The 19215-nt window shown below is 42.0% G+C and overlaps 1 protein-coding gene across 1 annotated transcript in view; it reads left to right on the forward strand.

Annotated features, from left to right (window-relative positions):
• The window catches only part of ATP8A2 (ATPase phospholipid transporting 8A2), a 584662-nt gene that overhangs the window by 176367 nt on the left and 389080 nt on the right, over positions 1 to 19215 (forward strand). Inside the window, exons 22-27 of the mRNA XM_063101556.1 lie at positions 1929 to 1978; positions 3565 to 3634; positions 7883 to 7967; positions 8892 to 9031; positions 10581 to 10719; positions 18445 to 18509. Of these exons, the coding sequence (XP_062957626.1) occupies positions 1929 to 1978; positions 3565 to 3634; positions 7883 to 7967; positions 8892 to 9031; positions 10581 to 10719; positions 18445 to 18509 (549 nt within the window). The remainder of the gene's footprint in view (positions 1 to 1928; positions 1979 to 3564; positions 3635 to 7882; positions 7968 to 8891; positions 9032 to 10580; positions 10720 to 18444; positions 18510 to 19215) is intronic.

Raw genomic sequence — 19215 nt, forward strand, 5'->3', positions numbered from 1 at the left:
AATTTCTTTTTTTATGGAGTACAGAGATCAGATCATGTTTACTTTGGTTTATTTCAATCATCAGAGGAAATTTAGCTTAGGGAAATGTGAAATCATTCAAAGTGGAATGAAGTACGGACTGAATGTAGAGTTTTCTGCACAGAAGTCTTCTTCCACTTCAGCTTGGGGAGACTTTGAACGTTAACCAGAGGGTTTTCCACTGTGTGGGTGCTGCTGTGTGTCTCTGCATTGCAGAAATGGAGGTTGTGAGTTGGGGCACAGCTGGGCTGAGCGTGAGTAGGAGACAGGACAGGACAGCTGCTTCTGCGGTGCTTGCAGAACCAGATCGATACGGCGTTGTCGTGGTGTCAGAGGCGGATTGGCACCTCTTCGTATTTCATTGAAGTTTTAAGATCATATTTCTGAGAGTATAAAAAGACTACCTGATTAGTTAGAACTTGTGAAGAATAATACTTTTAAAAAATCCTATTCAGCCATTAATACTGGGGATCATCGAAACACAGATTCTCGGGTTGGTTGCCAGGTATTTACACTAAGTGTCCTTGCTGATCATCGTAACAGCCGAGCCCCTCGGCCACCCAGGGAAGTGGCTGGTGAGACGGTACTCCAGAGAAGAGGGGCCCCGGCAGTCGCAGCTCTGGTGCTGAGGGGGGCGGCAGCAGGGGGTGCCTGTCTGAACAGGGAGCTGACAGAAAGTGGGGACAGGCTAAGGAGAAAAGGAACTGGTGGCTTCAGAGAGAGGTGAAGAAAGGCCACTAATTGTATTTTAGGATGCAGAGAGAAGTGTGGAGAGTTGGGGGTGGGAAGATGACAGTTGTTCAGTCATTGTACTTGGTAACTTGAATACGTTCCTTCACTGGTTACTTCTCTTAAACTTAAGAGATGAGTGCTAGGACCGTTCAGAAGAAATCACACAGTTAGTAGCACAGTCTGGATTCAGACTCACAACTGTTGGACTCCAAAGTCCACACACCACATTGTTTCCACTGTGATATGTTGGGGAAATAGGAGGGAAGTTCAAAAAGTTCCTGGAAAAATAGAATTAAAAGGTAATACAAGTCTTTTCATGAACTTTTTGAAGAACCCTTGCAACAGATTAGATTAAAAAGTTTGAAAACGTCATACACACAATCTGGAATTTTTCAGATGGAAAAATATTGTGTGTATTGACATCCTAACTTGAAAGAAGCTGAAGAAAAGGGGCATTAGATTAATTGCTCTAAAACCAGATACAGATTTATAAACTTATCTGCAAATCCAAAGTCTAAAAACCTTTGAATTCCAAAAGTTTTTTCCTTAGTTTGGGAAATAGTCATTTGGCCGCAAAACCTAATCAGAACTGACATGAGGTTATTTATGGTTTTATGAATCTCTCTTAGTGTGATAGTCATATATTTTGTTGCAGAAAATTGATGTGTTGCAAAACAGGGTGTTACCCCAGAGCCTGCTGGGGACATTATGGCATATGGTTTATGCATATACATTTATAAAATGTGTAAAATTCTGAATTTAGAAGCAAAAGTGCCCCCAAGGCTTCTGATGTGTAGCTTCTCTTATCTTTATCTCTTGGAAGTGGCTGTACCAGCTAACTGTTATCACAGCCATATAACTGAGAAAAATGAGAAGCTTCTACCACAAGAGGGAGCTATGACCCCATCAGATTTGTGAGAAAACTACCTGCTGAAAAGGCGTTTGCAGGGGGCTGGAAGATGGGGAGGGGAGAGAGAGAGAGAGAGAGAGAGAGAGAGAGAGAGAGAGAGAGAGAGTGTGTGTGTGTGTGTGTGTGTGTGTGTGTGTGTGTGTGTGTGTGTGTGTGTGTGTGTGTGTGTGTGTGTGTGTGTGTGTGTGTGTGTGTGTGTGTGATGGGGAGTCAGCTGCTTTGAGATTTTAATACATTGCACTTTAACAGCCTGTTTTTCTTCCTTTAGATGGGACAGGAACAGACATTTGGAATCCTTAATGTCCTGGAATTTTCGAGGTATGTTTCTCTTTCATACACATGAAATGAAATACTTTGTCAACTTTATCAGTTTTTGCATGATTGTATGGTATGATGAAATATGGTACTTAAGTATTAAATATAGTAAATATATCTCCGCAAACTCTCATCTTGGAATTTGACTTTCATTAAAGAAAGTGAAGAAGGTAATTTTTCTTTATTTTTCTCAAAAGAAATGTTGTTCTTCCATGTCCTCCATTTTCTTGAGAGGTCCGGAGCCTGGTGTTCTGGCATCGGCGGCTGCAGACGTGCCTGCAGGGTCTGGAGTATGTGATGAGGGCTTTCTTTTTAGTGGCGTTTCCCAAGCCCCATGAGGTCATGCCTCTTGCTCCATCTGAGCGCTCCCCTGGAGACCTGAGAAACTGGCACTTGAAGACAGATCAGATCAGTTCATCCTTCGGAGGCCTGGTCCGCAGAGGGTGGTTCTCCTGTACCTATTCAGAAGTATTCCTTCCCGGTGCAATTTCTTTCATTTAAGACTCTGGAAAATTTGCGGGAATTTTTCGTTCCCCTAGAACATTCACTGTTTGTTATAAGGAAACATATCCTAATGTTTTGTTTTTTTCTCTTTCTAACATTGAACTGTCAACACCAGAGCAAGGTTCTGTTACTTTCTCAAAAGCATCTTTTCTAGTTATTAAAATTAGGTGGGTTTTTAATAACCTTTGTTAAATGATTCACAAAGCGTTTGCTCTGTCTGCGTTATAAGCTATTTGATAAAGTTCCGCTCTCTTGGGAGCTTATAGTGCAGTGGGAATCACCAAACTGAAAGGCCAGAGAAGGGTGGGTGGTCTAGGGCCCACTGCAGCCAAGGTGTGTCTCAGGAGGGTGACATGTTGGCAGAGGCCTGCGGCAGCATGTGGAAGAAGGGGAGTGGTGCGTCTTCTGTGTGCTTGCAGCCTGGCGGCGGGTCTGGGAGGGCTTGTGGGAGATGAGGCGAGGCTGCAAAAGTGGGTGGAGAGGAGGAGGAGGAGGAAGAATATATGGGCAGTGGGGGGGTCATCAAAGGCTCAGGGTGACGAGGACCCCTGACAAGAGATGCAGAAGGAAACGTTCGTGCTGCGGTGAGAAGAGCCCAGACAGAGAGCACCTCAGTGCTGAGCTGGGAATGTTCTAGGGCTTTGTAGTTTCTTTCTGCTGTGGTTGCAAGCAGACACAATGAGGAGCTATTGAGTAAGTGGATCTGTGTTGAAGCTCCACTTGCTACTTCCTGGGCAGATTACTTGATATTTTTGAGCTGTGCAATGGAAACTAGTTTTAGAGAGCGTTGTCAGAAGTTGGTTAGATGTACATGGCTGCTGCCCAAATTCTGCTTTTCTGTCTCTCCGACTGCACACAGCTGAGCACATGGCAGGGAAAGAACTAGGCTTGTGTGCATTAGATGTAAATGGAAAGAGAGGGAGACACATAATTAAGGTTCTGCTTTGAGGGAAAATGTAAGGAAAATGGAGCTGGCCATTTTCAGGAGTACCGGACCACCTTCTGTTCTGACTGGTGTTTAGCTGTGGGGTGTGGGTCCTATAAAACAGACCAGTGATGACTTTTTTCTTTTTTTACTCTCCCAGTGACAGGAAAAGAATGTCTGTAATTGTTCGAACTCCTTCAGGGCAACTTCGACTCTACTGTAAAGGGGCTGTAAGTATCAGTGTCGTGTCTCGTGTAACAGAGGGTTCTGGCAGCTGCTTTGTTAACTGCTGCTTTTCCTGACTTCTGTCCTCACTGTTCCCTGACGGTTTGCCCAAGGTTGAGAGGCTCTTTTAGGTATGCTGTAAAGTTGACATAGTGGTAAAAGTCCACTGAAGATGATGGTGATGGTGGTTTAAGGCAGTGTGGCCAAGATGGTCAGCGAGAAGCTTGCTTTTAGCCAGTAGCTGGTTTCAGAAAGAGCAACTCGTGCCATGCAGAATCCTCAGAGTGTGGATTCTGATTCCAGTTTACCATGTTGTGTTGTGGCTTTGAGAAGATAATGTAACTTGTGTGGACTTGTGACCATTTTCTTTAAGTATTCTGATATATATTGGTCCACTGGCAGCTATTCTCAATTGTTGTCATTTATTTTTTTATTCATCACAGAGTGCTGTGCTGTACGTACATGGGTAGTGTTCACATGTGGACAAATTATTACTGCCTCTTCAGTCAGTTTCCTAGGTCAGGCTTTTTGTCCTGGCTACCTCTGAGTAACCAAACCTAAATATATTATCTCTAAGGAAAGATGTTACTGCTTTTACAGCTTACTTGTGAAACTGTATTCTGTTAAACTGTGGTCTTCTGTATTGAGGGAGAGAATGGTGTAAAGCTCTTTTATCTACCCGTAATCCTGCCAACTATGCCAATTGTCGAGCTAGGGCTGGGTCTGGAGCTCACGGACCCCTCAAGCCCGTTCACAGACTGGGTCACAAACCCTTCACATGCCAGGCTGGGTCACCAGACCCCTCACACGCAGGTCTATGAGCTAGGTAACCGGCAGACAGCTCCTTGGGAGCTGTAGACTGGAGAGCACGGCCGCGTGGAATGGCGTCCGCCCAAGACAGTCTGCCCACCTGCTTCACTAAAACTCTCTGAAGAACACAAGAATGGCAACAAAACTAAAAAGGTATATTGACTTGCATGTGCACTAACACCACACACACACACACACACACACACACACACACACACACACACACACACACACACAGTTTGCTTACAAAGGATGTGCTGAACCACACCCAAACGGACCCGAGGTGAGGGCCCTGACCAAACCATTCTATTTTCCCAACAACCCATCCTTTCGGGGTCCCTCACCGCACAATCTACATGTTCAGAATCTTCTGCAACGTTCCTTTAGCGAGGATAAATGACCCTTACATTCACATATTACACATTCCATCCTAGTCCCAAGACACTGGGTACATATTCCCATTCCAGAAGGGAGGAAGAGAAAGGAAAAATAGTCCCCAAACAAATCCAGAAGCCAATCAGGGCAAACATTAAGCACACTGGAGCACCTGGACCCCTAAAGCGTTGGGCAACCTCGCTCCTACAGCTCCACCAAGTGCAGCCCATTTCCAGGCTGGTGCTGCACACTGCCAGCAGCCCCACGGTTCTGGGCTCCTGGCGGCAGTCCCATCATCCTGGCTCCACTAGACATTTCCTCAGTGGCGGTTCTCTGTGGGTGCTCCAACCCTACTTTTCTGCTCCACATTGCTCCACGGATGACCTCTGCAGTGGCTCCACCCCTGCAGCCGGTCTCCGCCTGAGTCTCCTGGCCTTTTTATACATCTCCCAAAATCTAGGCGGAGGCTGCCATGCCTCCATTGCTCTCACATACTGCTGGCCTGCAAACTTAACACAACATGAAGGCCACCAAGGTTTTTGGCTTTTTTTCTTCAGAGGTGCTGAGGCAGGATTGCTCCAGTCACAGCAGCTGGGATGCAGGGAGCAGTTTGCCGAAGGCAATGACACCTCAGGTCTGTCCTCTGGGACAACTCAGTCCTTCTAGGCCTCAGGGCCTGTGATGGGTGTGGCACCCTTCCAGACTTCTCAAATGCCTTTAGGGCTTTTCTCTCATTGTCCTGGTTTTTAGCATCTGGCTGCCTCACTGCCAAAATAATGTCTTCAGCAAACAGTTTATCTGTTTCACCCTTGCATTTTTCTCCTGCTCTCTGCTTCTCTATCACATGGCTAGGCTGCAAATTTTCCAAATCTTTATGCTCTGCTTCCCTTTTAAATTCTGGCTTTTGAATTATTTCAATCAGCTGGGCTTACACTGGCTACTCTCTCAGTCTCAGGCAGTTCAGCGCATTTGCTCACACAGTTCAAAAAGCTGCCTTCCCTTAGTTCATCAAGGAGTGGCTGCCCTGCCCCTGTGCATATCTGCAGCTCTTTTGTAACCGCTGCCACCGAGACAGGCGCGTAGTAGACAGGAGACTAACTTTTCCACTTTTTCAGCACGTGAAAATATACTTGAAATTCTGCAGGGCACCTGTCCTCGGGTCATCTGCCCATCTGCATGTGGCACTCTTTTCTTATTCTTTTCTCGGGTTTATACGGCACCCTTCAAGCCATCGGGTTTAAGTGGTACCCTTCAAGCCATTTGCCTTCAGACAAATGCAACATGCGTTTACTATATTGTCTCTAGAGCATATTACACCATTCACCCCTAGGTCCGATAGCTGCAGCTGCCAGGGGCTCTCCCTATTTCTGCTGCTTTACTGTCTCAAATTTCCGTGCACAACAGGTTGTGCCTGGAGACAAACGATTTCCTCCAACTCACCACTGGGTTGGTCATCTTCCCCGGTGTGAGGGACAGGAACGGCCAGTTGCTGCACATCATCTTCCAGGACATTTATCCATGCTTCCAGCAACTCTGCTTTCTGCTGAAAATCTCGATCAGTTTGCAGCATAGTGATCAGCAGCCAGGCTGCAGTCAGCAGAAAAGAAGCAACTGGGCACCACATGCTCAAAGACAGCCACATTTCTTCCTCTTCCCATGGGGTTTCAGCTCCTGTAACTGCTCAGAATCCTGCCAACTACACCAATTGTAGAGCTAGGCTGATGTTGGAATCCTGCTGACATCGCCAATTGTGGTGCTCTTTTACCTGCCTGTAATCCTGCAGCGACTAGGCCAATTGTTAAGCTACAGTTAATGTCGGAATCCTGCTCACAGTGCTAATTGTAAAGCTCTTAATCCTGCCGACTACGCCAATTGTAAAGCTCTTTTACCTGCCTGTAATCCTGCTGACTATGCCACTTGTCAAGCTAGGGCTGGGTCTGTGAGCTCTAGACCCAGCCCTAGCTTGACAACTGGCGTAGTCGAGTAGCTTTACAGTTGGCATCACGAACAAGACTAAGAGCTTTACAAATGGTTAAGCTTATTTTATGAGACTATGTCAAGAATAGGAAGCTGTCCTAGGATCAATAACAGGTTGAAAATTGTACTAATCTTATCAGTTGTGGAAAAAAGGATGGTTTTATTGAGTACACTGTGACTTTTTAAAACTGAGTAACGCATTGGAACTCTAAAGGTATTGTATCTGGTCCCATAAATGAGTTCTGTGTTTTTAGTAACAGTTTAAATTAAGACCTCTGGGCTGTGCTTTCACATGGTATGCTTAACATTACCTTTGTATTCATTTGTTTGTTTGCCATTGTGTACCAAGTACCACAGCAAGCACAGAAGGGATCAATGTGAGGTGGTAGAGAGAAGAAGGCTGTAAATACAGAAAATGCTACAAAGGTGTATTTTGTTTTTATAGGGTTTAATTCTCTCCAAACCTGCCCCCACAAACCAAACTAGGTTTCTTATAAAAGATATTAGTGTCCTAAAACTATGCAATATATAATATATTTCATGAATTATTGCTGGCATCCAGTCCCCCAGCCCTGCTTGTCCATCATGGAAATAATCATGGGGTGAGCTGTGTACACCTATGTGTTTCTCAGCAGAACTCAGTTCAGCACTGGTGGACTGGGCTGTCCCTGTTGGGAGCTCCTGCAGTGTCAGGAAGCATGGTTGTGCTTGAGTAATTGAGGATGTCACTTTTACCCTTTCCACTGCTGCACAAGGGTATTATAAACTTTGGGATATGAGTTTTGCAAATTGGGGTAAATGTAGGCACTGTGGGGTCCCTGATTATTCTCCTGGCACCTATCATCCTCCCCAACACATTTTTGTTTGGCTTTTAAGATATATGACAGATTTTGGTCTTGTGGGACACATCCATACCCAATTTGTTTTCCAAAGCTCATGCCTGAGCTCAGCCAAGAACTGTCTCCCTGCTTGCCCACTCAAGTCTTCTCACACACATCGAGTCAACACCCATAGAGCTAAGCCCTGGTTAGCATGCCAGCTGGAGGGTTTGCTGAAGGGCTTGCCGGTCACACTGTTTCCCTATTTTATAGGATAATGTCATTTTCGAGAGACTTTCAAAAGACTCAAAATACATGGAGGAAACACTATGCCATCTGGAGTATTTTGCCACAGAAGGTAAGTGAAATTCACAAATGATAATTTTGACCACAAAGCTGTACTTTGACATGGTTTGGCTGATACTTGGATAAGCGGTCACATCCTTTTTGTGCAGTGCTTGGCTTGCTTCACTGGAGTATATTCTTCCAGTGTCATCCCACCCCCTCCCACCTCCACATCCTGTGCCCTGGCAGTGATGACATGCGTGGCAAAGTCTGGATACCTGTACCTGTAGGACTCAGCTAACTTGTGACCAGTGGTGTGGAGGAGAAGGCAGGCTGCCTCACAACGTGCCGAATCATCTCGTAGTTCTTAGTCCCTCTCTCAGGAAACTCGTGGTTATTTCCCTGCCCCTCTCTTGTCATTCACATGACATTGGCTTCTCTGTGACTTGAGTAAGTAATAAGTCATTGAACCCCTGGTGAGCAGGAGCGGAGTTCTCATGTCAGGTTCTCCTGCTAGTGCACGTAATAGTAGCTGGGCTGTGCTTAAGCGCTGCCTGCTGCTTTCGCCTTCATGTGTTCCTGTGGCTATAAATGCATGCACATGTGAGTGTACTTGCTCATGCATGCGTGCTTGGACCTGTCACGTGATAGTGCACTGGGCTTTTCATTGCTGTGCTGGAACATACTTCCCGCCTCCTCTGCTTGCTGATACCTGCTACTACACGTGTGCATGTGACTGTGAGCGCAGCTCCCGTACCTCTGCTGTGGAGAACTCACTCTCATGACTTCTCCTATACTCTCAAATTTATAGATGAGGTGGTTTATATTAGAATATAGTACAGCTGTTTTTAAATTTACCTTTGCAGATGTGAGTGTTGAATTAGAGTGACCTAAAGAGAAGATGGTTGTTTTAATTTTTTAGCATGCTGATATAGAAGAGAACCCTCTAGGAGGTGAAATACTCTGCTTGCCCCATTCACCAGTGGCTGTTTTGCAGGTCTGCGGACTCTCTGTGTGGCTTATGCTGATCTCTCTGAGAATGATTATGAGGAGTGGCTGAAAGTCTATCAGGAAGCCAGCACCATATTGAAAGACAGAGCTCAGCGGTTGGAAGAGTGTTATGAGATCATTGAGAAGGTAACTGCACATGATATAGTCTTCACTTGCCCAGGAAGGGACTTAACCACCCATTGAACAGTCTTTGAACAGGAATTCTTTTGATATATAGTGATGTTCTCTTTGCTTGTAAGTGTCTTCATGAACCATTAGCTTTCAATCATTTCCTTCTTTGCTTTAAGAAGCACTTAGTTTTTATGGACTATTTGAAAGATCTAGCCACCCTCAGCTAAGCATTAATGATATCTTAAGAAATATCCGGTCCAAAACAGCATCAGTGACTTTCTGGGCTTGCCTAGGATTAGGCTTAGTGAGATTAGCTCACCCTGTTGAGTTACATGAGCAATCAGAATGTTGTGTAGTAGGCTGGTTAAACTCTGTACCTGCTGGAAATTTTCAGTTACTTGTTTTAATAATGTTTGAGCTTCTCCATTGCTATTCCCTGTTACCTACTTTTATTTTTGTTTTGTTTTTGTTGTTCTTTTCAGTTTATTATCCCAAGGCGTTAGGTAGCTTTCTACTTACTAGATTCCCTCAAATCTGGGAGCAAAGTTTCTGCTTTTTCTATTCTGTGTCAGCAATCATTGGGCCATCCATTTTCCAATGTTTATAACTTTGAAGCCATCACCTGTTTGACTTTTTTATTCTTTCTTGGATTTTTAATTCCCCTTTGCTTTTTTATACTCAGTTTTTGTTTGAGTCTTATATTCAGTAGTTCATATTCAATCATTTTAATGAAATTTAGGTAGGAATAGAACTGAAGTGTTCATTTGTCCTACTTCACTGGAAATATCCAAAATTACTTGTATAATCACCAAAAAAGTGGTTAAATAGTGAGGTGCCTGTGCAGTACCAGGCACGCTGGATGCTCAAGAGGTAGTTGGATTTTCCCACAGTCTGCTAACCACACTGAGGAGCCGTGTCATGGAGAGCCTCGGGGCAGGGGGAGGTGGTGGGCAGGCCCCCTGAGCAGAGTCTCTGCAGTCTGCCAGGCCAGCAGGCACAGCACAGGCAGCCAGGGGACTGCACGTCCACCCCCGTCCTCAGCATGAACTGACCCTTCCTGGGCCTTGAAGCTGGCTAAAGTGGGTGGCACTTTATAGCTCCCCCGTCTTAAGATGCTCTGATGTTTTCTTCTTGAGCTGTTAAATTCCTAGCATCACAGGTCTCTTAACTCCTGTCCTGCCAGATAAGTACGGCATCTAGAATCAGTTCTTCTCATATGCTAAATATAACATGCACTTGACTTGTTAGCAGGGGGAGGGGGAGGGCTGTGCACCTCAGTATCTGGGATAACTTGCACACATGCTACTGCTGTATGATTTCTATTCTAACACGCCCGTGTTCCAAGAAATGAATGGTGAGCACCAGGCTGCCTGCGCCTGTGGAGTGGTTCTGACATTGCAGACAGTTTGGAAATGCCACCCACCTAGGCGTCGTTAATCATCTGCAGACACAGGTGGAATGTACAAGAAATAAGATAACTGTCTCAAAACATTGACTGCCTTGCTTTTGTCAGAGTTTTGTTAATGCTGTGCCGGTCTTTAATTGAAGATGTTTTTCTGTTTAGAATCTACTGTTACTTGGGGCCACAGCCATAGAAGATCGCCTTCAGGCAGGGGTTCCAGAAACCATAGCAACTCTGTTGAAGGCAGAAATTAAAATATGGGTGTTGACAGGAGACAAACAAGAAACTGCAATTAATATAGGTAATCAATTTTAAGAATAATTTCTTGATGCTGGTTTTTGTATTATGTTTTTAAAGTGTCTTGTCAGTGTGTCTGTGTGTTTCTCAAGTTTGTGGACCAGTGACATTTCATAAAACTCTTCATTCACAAGGCCAAGAAAAGTTTACTCAAATCAAACAAAGATGTTCTTATGGCATTATCTACCTATTACAAACATTAAAACTATTACAGCTCCCTGAAAAGAATTAAACACACTTAGATCACAGAACTCAGGAGTTGAGACTTTAATTTTCTTACTGATTTCTTCTCAGAACTTTAGTCTGAGAGGCTAAGAGAGCATGTGTTCACTAGATTTAAACATGCATTATTGTTTTATATAATTATAGCCATTTTATTGTTTTGTAAGAGCCTTGCATCTGTCCCTTCCTGGTCATGGTTGGCAATCCCCTTGCTTGCTAAGCATCACAGAGATGAAAATTGTAGAAAGGGAATTTAAGTCAAAATAACTTTGTCAGTATTAAAGCAGCACATTTTAAATTTGAAAAGGAGTTGAAGCTGTTCATTTTTAAAAAATCTAATTCTGATACTTCGGTCGCATTATGGTTTAACAAGACCTGGTACCTAAGTGATAAAGTGAATATATTAGGACTGCGTAACTTATGGCGTCTTTATGGAAACAGACTCGATGTCATAGCTGACTTTAGAGAAAAGCATGCTAGAACCTGTGCATTTAAGTGATTTTAGTCCTCTTCAGAGTAGACTCGGAGTATTATCAACTTCATCTAGTGTTGTCCCTTTCCTTCAGACTTTCTATTTTGTATCATCTCTGTCTCTCAGATAACCTCAGTTGTAGACAGAACCTGCCCTCTGGGGTGAATTTCACTTTTTTTTTTAATAGACAAAAGCCATTTAATCATTTCTTATCAAGGATATAGCTAAATAAATGTAACCTGGGCTCCCAAATAATTGAAATTAAGGTTATAAGAGATTGACAGGTGATTTTTAAATAGTCTCTGAAGTATCAGCCATAGCCTTTGTCCCTGGATGTGTGCTGCTTGTCACTCAAAAGCATGTTTTTGGACAACAGTGTGAGATTTCAGTGTAGGCCTGTCACTGCTGCTGGAAAATCAAACCCCTAGCTCCTGGTCCTTTGATCACGCGTCAGTAGCATTTTTATTAATGAAGGATAACACATTTGCTTTTTGTATATTATCTGTCTGTATAAGTATACGGATTGGCCCTTCAGGTACTGTTTCCTATGTACATTTGGCCTTAAACACCTGTGACTGATCTGGGCCCTGGCCCCCGCACCATTGTTCATATAGGTCATACTGTGTAGACTGCTGCCCTGAAATACTACCGAAAATTTAGATGGTGTGAAAAGAAGTGGGTAATCCCTCAAATTAAAATTGAACTGTAGTGATAACCTTTCTTTTTTTTTTTTTAATTTTTAATTTTTAATTTTTAATTTTAATTTTAATTTTTTTAATCTTTTTTGTGACCGGCACTCAGCCAGTGAGTGCACCGGCCATTCCTATATAGGATCCGAGCGCCGCACTCTCCCGAGTGTGCCACGGGCTTGGCCCCTAGTGATAACCTTTCTTAGTTGTCCCAACTGTTAGTGCTGCGGCTGGCCCGATGCCCTCTGTACGCTCCGCCCCAGACTTCACTTCCTTCAGGGCTGTGTGGTGTACCAGCTGGGTGCCACAGCCTCGCAGACACGCCACCCCGCCCTGGGGCAGCGACAATTTGCTTGTTTGTTCATTTTGTTACTTGAGCCTATCAGGGTCTATTTAAGCTTGGAATAAACACAAGGGAAGGCAAAGGACTGAAAACCACCTAGAACACACAAATGGGTTATTACCTGCAAGGGAAAGATTTACTTTCATGCGGTGAGGTTGCTCTGAGCCTTACGAGATAATTGATGTTTATTCAAACAATTTTTTACAAATAATGATTATACATGCTCCTTGACTTAAGATGGGGTTATGTCCATATAAACCCATCCTAAGACAAAAATAGCGCATCAAAAATGTGTTTAATACCTTTGTAAGCCCATCAAAAATAATAAGTTGAACCATTGTAAGTCAGGACCATCTATACATTATTTTGTACTTTTTTCAGAGAAGGTATAGTGACATGTGTAGTTTTGGTACCAGCAGCACTCACATCCATTAGACACTTATTAATTGATCTTTCTTGGCGAATACTCTTCAAGATCACTGGAAGATGAGGCCTCTATGTATAAGCTGATGACTTTGCCAGAGTCTTATACGTATCCTGGAGGTTTTCTGTCCTCGTGTTTTATCTAGTGTATCGGTTGAATTCAAAGACATCTGTGGTGTTCCTCAGTGTGCTTCTAACAGCTAGGGAATTGATGTCCTTTCAAAGTCCTATGTCTGAATTATTTCTTCCCTTTGCCATCAGAACTCAAGTTGTAACCCTCAGTGATGCTGATGGATTAGATGTCATTTTCTGATATCTGTTGAGCATACAAATGATGCAAAAGGCTCAGGAAAACTTATATGTCTAGACATTTTATTAGGCTGCTCAGTGTCAGAGCCCATGCAGTGGCTATCAGCAGCACCAGGTCACGCTCTAGACACAGGATGGTTTAAGCAGGTTTTCTAGTCCCCTAGTGGTAATGTGAACCACTGTTGATCTGTCTCCCATGATACTCTACATTCTAGTGCATTCCATGTGTGTTTTAGGGAATCCGGAAGATATTTGGGGAGAAGATCAAGTACCTAGCAGTTCTACTTCTAGAATGAATGAAGGGAAAGCAAGCAAATTAAGAGCGCGTCTGGCAAGTGCCAGGTGCTGGGCTAGGCGTGTTTTCTGAAAACTCTGTTCTGTCTTTACTTATGAGCGATCTTACGGCTCAAGGAGTAAATTCGGAGCTTCCCAAGGTTAATGACCAAACTAGTATTAGATCTCAGGGCTCTTGACTTCTGGTGCAAGGCTTATTAAAGGGATTCATGAAGCTTTCACAGAAAAGTGTTTTCTGAAAATTGAATTGGAAAACTGGAGAGAATGGTACTGCATTTCGTCCATTCTGAGGTGCGTGTTGTTTTACATTTTAACATATCTGAAATGGGGATGTTTTATGATTGTTGACTTTTACACTTTTAATTGTTAGCATTTTCTTAGCGACACATACTGTAATAGCTTAGCTTTAGATTTGGTGACATTTGTTATGTTTGGTGTTTGGGGTTGTTGGCTCTCTTTAGCATTTGGGGTTTTTTTAAATATATATATATCTCATAGTTTGAAAATTTATTTTTAAAGTGTAACTTTTTGTTCATACCTTGAATATATGTATACTTGAATATATGTATATTTCCATTATCTGTGTCTATTATGAGCCAGTGAGTTTTATGTAGCTCGTCATCTTGCCTGTGGGTTTTAGTAGTTTGAAAGTGGCACATTGCCAGAAGCCTGCGATGCTGTGCTTGAGTATATGCTAACTAGCTGTGTTTGGAGGAGCTGGCAATTTTCTTTTTTAGCTTAAAAATTTGGCATCAGCTAGTCTAAAGTGAAATTTCAGATGCAGCCCTTATGAATCGTGTAGTCATCATTTCCTTATTACCACTGGATGAATCATCTATTAAATAGTCATACAATAGATGCGGAGTTTTCAGAATCTATAATTTCTTTCTGCTGGCTGTAGGGTGAGTGAGAACAAAATCCTAGCATGTACTCCATTTTAAAGTCAAGAAGTTGGAAACAGCTTTCATCTTAAACCATTTCTGAGTTGGAATTCTGAGTCCCCCTTGCGTTTTGTTACTCATCATTTGATACTTTAAAACCACTTCTTGTGGTCTTAGAAGTTGTTGTTTTTTAAAAATTTTTAAAAATAAATTTTACTATGTACATTTAAGGTACACAAGTTGTCTTAGAAGTTTAATTTTAAGAAGTGAGTAAATATGCTGCTTGCCCATCTGTTCCTGCCTATTTGTTGCCTCGCTCGTTAAAAGCAGGACAAGTCCCCATCCTACGGTGAAGCCGGGCTGGGACAGCTACAACACTGCTGACATTCTCAGTCTCAGTGTATTGTTTGATTAGCTGCAGCTAGCATTGTCACCGGGTGCTCCTCTGCAGGCCCGGAGAACTTACATTCTCCAAGTAGGACATGAGTTAATTATGAGACGCATTAGAGAATGCGATACAGGAGAAAGTACTAATTGTGCAGGGTGCATATAGCACGGCCGGCTTTTGTGATACTCACTAGTAAATGTTGTCTATTATGTGCCAGATACTATGCTACGTCCTTTATACTTAATTCCCTTGCGGGTAGGCAGTATTTCCTTTTTAAAGATAAAACCGAGGCAGAGAGAGAGAGAGAGTCACTCAGCCTGAGTCTCACAGGTATGACAGTGCTGAGAACTGTGTGCTTCACCATGATGTGCAGTTTCACCTCCCAGAAGGAAAATGCATGAGTTGCAAAAGAGCAGAGAAGCCTTAATGGTTGAGGCAGGTCCAAAACTGGATCCTTTGAATTCCTTAAAAAAAAAAAAAAGGACAACAAAGAATGGGAGGATGGACCAGTTTGGGAGGAGCCCCTGAGTCAGGTGGAGGTGGCATGTCCTCTGGCGTGGTGAGGGTTCCTGAGAGGGGCTGGAGGGAGGGATGCCCAGGCATGTGGTTCTCTGGAGGATGAAGACTCTCAACTGGGTCTCTTTGACCTCATCCAAGGTAGCCTAAGAGACCACCTTTTGTCATCCATCATTGTGTCTGCCTGTGTTTTTCGTACACTCACACTCGAACATTGATTGATCAGGTAATCTGTGAAAATATTCATAACCAACAACATGCTCGTTGAGAGCTGGCACCATGTTGAATCCCAGTGATGGGTAGCTTGGTTACTGTGATCCCAGGACACATGGTTAGTAAAGACAAATTGTTCCTGACTTTTTCCAAAATGTCTCCAGAGAAACCCAGATTTGGATATCTTTGGCAAATATGAGCTTACCTTAAAAAAAAAAAAAAAAAAAAGGCACACTGGTTGATTGGTAATATTTTGTAGTGTGAAATATTATTGTCTTAAAATCAAGTCCTGCTCCAAGTATGATAGATCCTGTACAGCATTTTGATTTATTTGAATGTTGATTATACTCAGATAGTAGAACTAAATGCTTGTAGAATGCTGTGAATTTCAGCTGTAGTAAAACGTGAAATCCCACAGGTTCTCCTCTCAGTCATTTTATGGCTGTCTTGTTAGATTGCGAGATTAAAGAGCTAGACCTCAATTTACAAGTGTGGATTGGAATTCTGTACCTGGCTCTTCTCCAAGAGTTGATCTCATTTTATCCAAAAACATTAGAAATCAAGCACACCAAACTTGGATTGACATAATTTAATTTGCTACATTAGTTAAGTCACAATTAACTGGGCTAAACTTCCATGGTCTGTCTAGTACAAGTGTTCTGTGTGATAATTCTCTAAGCAAAATCTCCCTTCATTTTCCAAATTACCTTGATCTGTTTCTTCTCAGTAACCTTTACTTTTGTATATTTAAATTCGTGAAAGTGTCAGTAGTTTTATTTATCGCCTCCCCCTGCCATGGCTAGAAAAAATGCTTTTTTATCCCCCCGTAATATCTTTGTGTAGCTCCAGTTGTCAAATGGCATTTTGCTTAAATTGACAAATATGAAATAAAGCAGCAAGCTAGGACTTAAAAATTATAGCTTGCTTCTGCAGCTGTTGTTCAAATAAAAAATTACCAGTAAATCCTTTTGCATTAGTTATTACCAAATTTGTAACAGTTTGCATTACATGAAGTTGCTAGAAGTCTCTGGGGATGAAGAAAGAGTAAGCCCTACATAGAGGGAAATGATTGAAGTTGCAATATCCCCTTTTGTAAGTGAAAATAAAATGTGAGCTCCCTTCTGGACCTAATCTAAGCACCTATAGGAAGGAAGAATGCAATTTGTAAAATTTTAATAGGAAACAAAGAGTTTGATTATTCCGATCCTACTATGCAGAATCTTTAAGGCATTCTCAGTCTCATTTTTACTCCCATCACTATCCTTAAAATAGACTTGTACTAGCTTGAAAATGTATAGAAAATTGTTTCCTCCCTTTTGTTGTAGAAATTTAACAAGTATTTACTCATGAGGTATTGTGATTTTAAATTATTCAATTTGTTTTAGTTTTAAAAATAATACATGGTGGTTTTAACAAGAAAACTAATTTCAGTCCCTTGAGGTAACTACTGTCAAAGGACTATGTCTTTTTTTTTTTATATTGCTTTAAAACAATAATATTTGGATTAAAACCATAATTTTGTGCTTTAAAATTTGTGTCTGAGATGCTTTACAATCTATTCCTTCCAAATGACAATCATTAATTAAGGATATACTTTGTGCATTCCAAAATGAACAAATAAAAATGTTAATTTTCTCCCCTTCTCCCTCCGCCTCCCCTCAAAACAAGGTTTTTCTTGGTCTTAATTTTCGACTATCTTGAATTCTATTCTGTGCCGGTCATTAAGGTTTCTTTAAGATGAGAAGAGGACCTGGTGGGTAGGATTGATACATAAAGGCAGCAGGTGGTTCTTGTCATTAAGTACCTGTCTGCTTTTCCAGTTAAGTATAGCATCTGTGAGAATAGAGGTTTCAGATATTCTGCATGGAGAATTGGTTAAGGCCCTTCCTTGAGATTGTCACATACTTGCTTGAAGGTTGAAATTCAACATGCTAATGATTTATTTCATTTTTCTATAGTCACTGATCCATTATCTTAAGGTACTGAGAAAAAACTGGTTGTGAGGGCTAGTTTTGCAGGTAGAAGGATCCTTTTCTTGTCTCTCCTCAATGAGATAAATTGAGATGGGGGGTGGTGAAAAGCACATGTTGACACCAACCTTGTCAAGAGCACTGAGCAGATGCAGCTGATTTGAAAGAAAGACAGCAGCCCTGGTAGACACCACAGCCTTCAGGGCTGCTGGAGCCGCCTCCTCCCCTCAGAATGTGTGAATTTGAGGAAGAGGAGTCGGGAGAGGCTCTTTCCATGGTCACCAAGTGCAAAGACTGAGTAGGAAAGAAATTCGTAGAAAATATGTTCCCCTGCTGCGAGGAAAAGTAAAGACTATCTTGCTTATCCTGTAGAGATAACTGTATTGAAAAATGAGATGGAAATTATCAGTAAGAATTAAGAATACTTTTGTTCCGAACAAACTTGTTTCTCTCTTTTTTTTTTTTTTTTAACTCAGGTTTAATTCTTGAAGTGGAGATTATAGTACTTTGAACTTTTGGCAGGAAAAGTGACTTGCTCAATGGAAAATAATATTCCATTGAAACCTGCTGTGACAATTGCCTACTTTTTTTTTTTTAAAGGAAACAAGGATCTTGCTATTCCAATAGCACCTTTATGCTTATTTAGGAGCACCTTTAGATCCCATTTGTCTTTCTAAAGTGTTTGCTGTTATTTTAAATAATCCAAGGCTTATCCTAATGTTATACAGGGATAACAAAGATAAAGAAAAAGCCACAGAAAGTGGGCAAGTATTTATTTTAGCCTTTTGCTATAAATACCGTCCCAGCCAGTTCTCTTCGAGCTGTCTGCAAGAGTCAAAATCAGCTGCAGTTTAATTTATCCCCTCACTCTGGCCCTAGTTCTCTGAATGAACCAAAATGGTAATAAGGTAGACATAAGAGGGAAGTCTAAATTCAGATAATCACTGGAAACTGATGAGCTCACAGAAGGAGTGACAAACTCATGTGTGTTGTCCCTTCCCCACTTTAGGGTATTCCTGCCGATTGGTGTCACAGAACATGGCCCTTATCCTTTTGAAGGAGGACTCTTTGGATGTAAGTAGTTTACTCAAAAGTTGTGTTTGATATAACTGCATACTATGATCGATAATCAGGGTTTATTTTTTGCTAAAAAACAACTGTAACTGCTCTGTGTTTATTTTCTGTTTGTGTTTATGAACATGTCATAAAGCTTTCTTTTTAAACACCAAAATAGTAAGCTTCGACTATTGCCTTGTGATAAATATTTTACTCACCTACAGTTGTGCATTCAAAATGGGATAGTTTTAGTCTGGGTTAGCTTTTATGGTCAAATATGAAGTATCAATGGGACCTAGTGTGATTTGCATTAAGTGGTGATGGTTAACTCCAGTGTAGGTTACTAAGGAGACTTGAAGGATTTTCTTTCTAGTACAAACTTTAAAATAAAGGTAATCCTCAAGAGTTAGGGGTTGTTTAAATTTGTATAGTAAAAGGATACATATGCACTTAATTCCCCAACATCCAGTGCCATCAGCACGTGGAGAATAGAACAGTAAGGTTCTCTGAGAATTTTGTAGACATGTCCCACCTCATCGTGGCTGAAAGCCACTGATGAGACCAGGGGTGGAAGCAGATTCAAGGGTAACGAGCAACCTGTCAAATGGTTTGATATGAAAATATGAGCTGAACAATGAGATTTCATTTGTCAAGACTTTTAACGAGGGCTTCATTATTGCAGACACCCACAGCCACCTTTCTGGGTAGTATATTTAAATGCTAA

The sequence above is a fragment of the Cynocephalus volans genome, chromosome 7 (assembly GCF_027409185.1).
Source record: "Cynocephalus volans isolate mCynVol1 chromosome 7, mCynVol1.pri, whole genome shotgun sequence".
NCBI classification, from domain to species: Eukaryota; Metazoa; Chordata; class Mammalia; order Dermoptera; family Cynocephalidae; genus Cynocephalus; species Cynocephalus volans.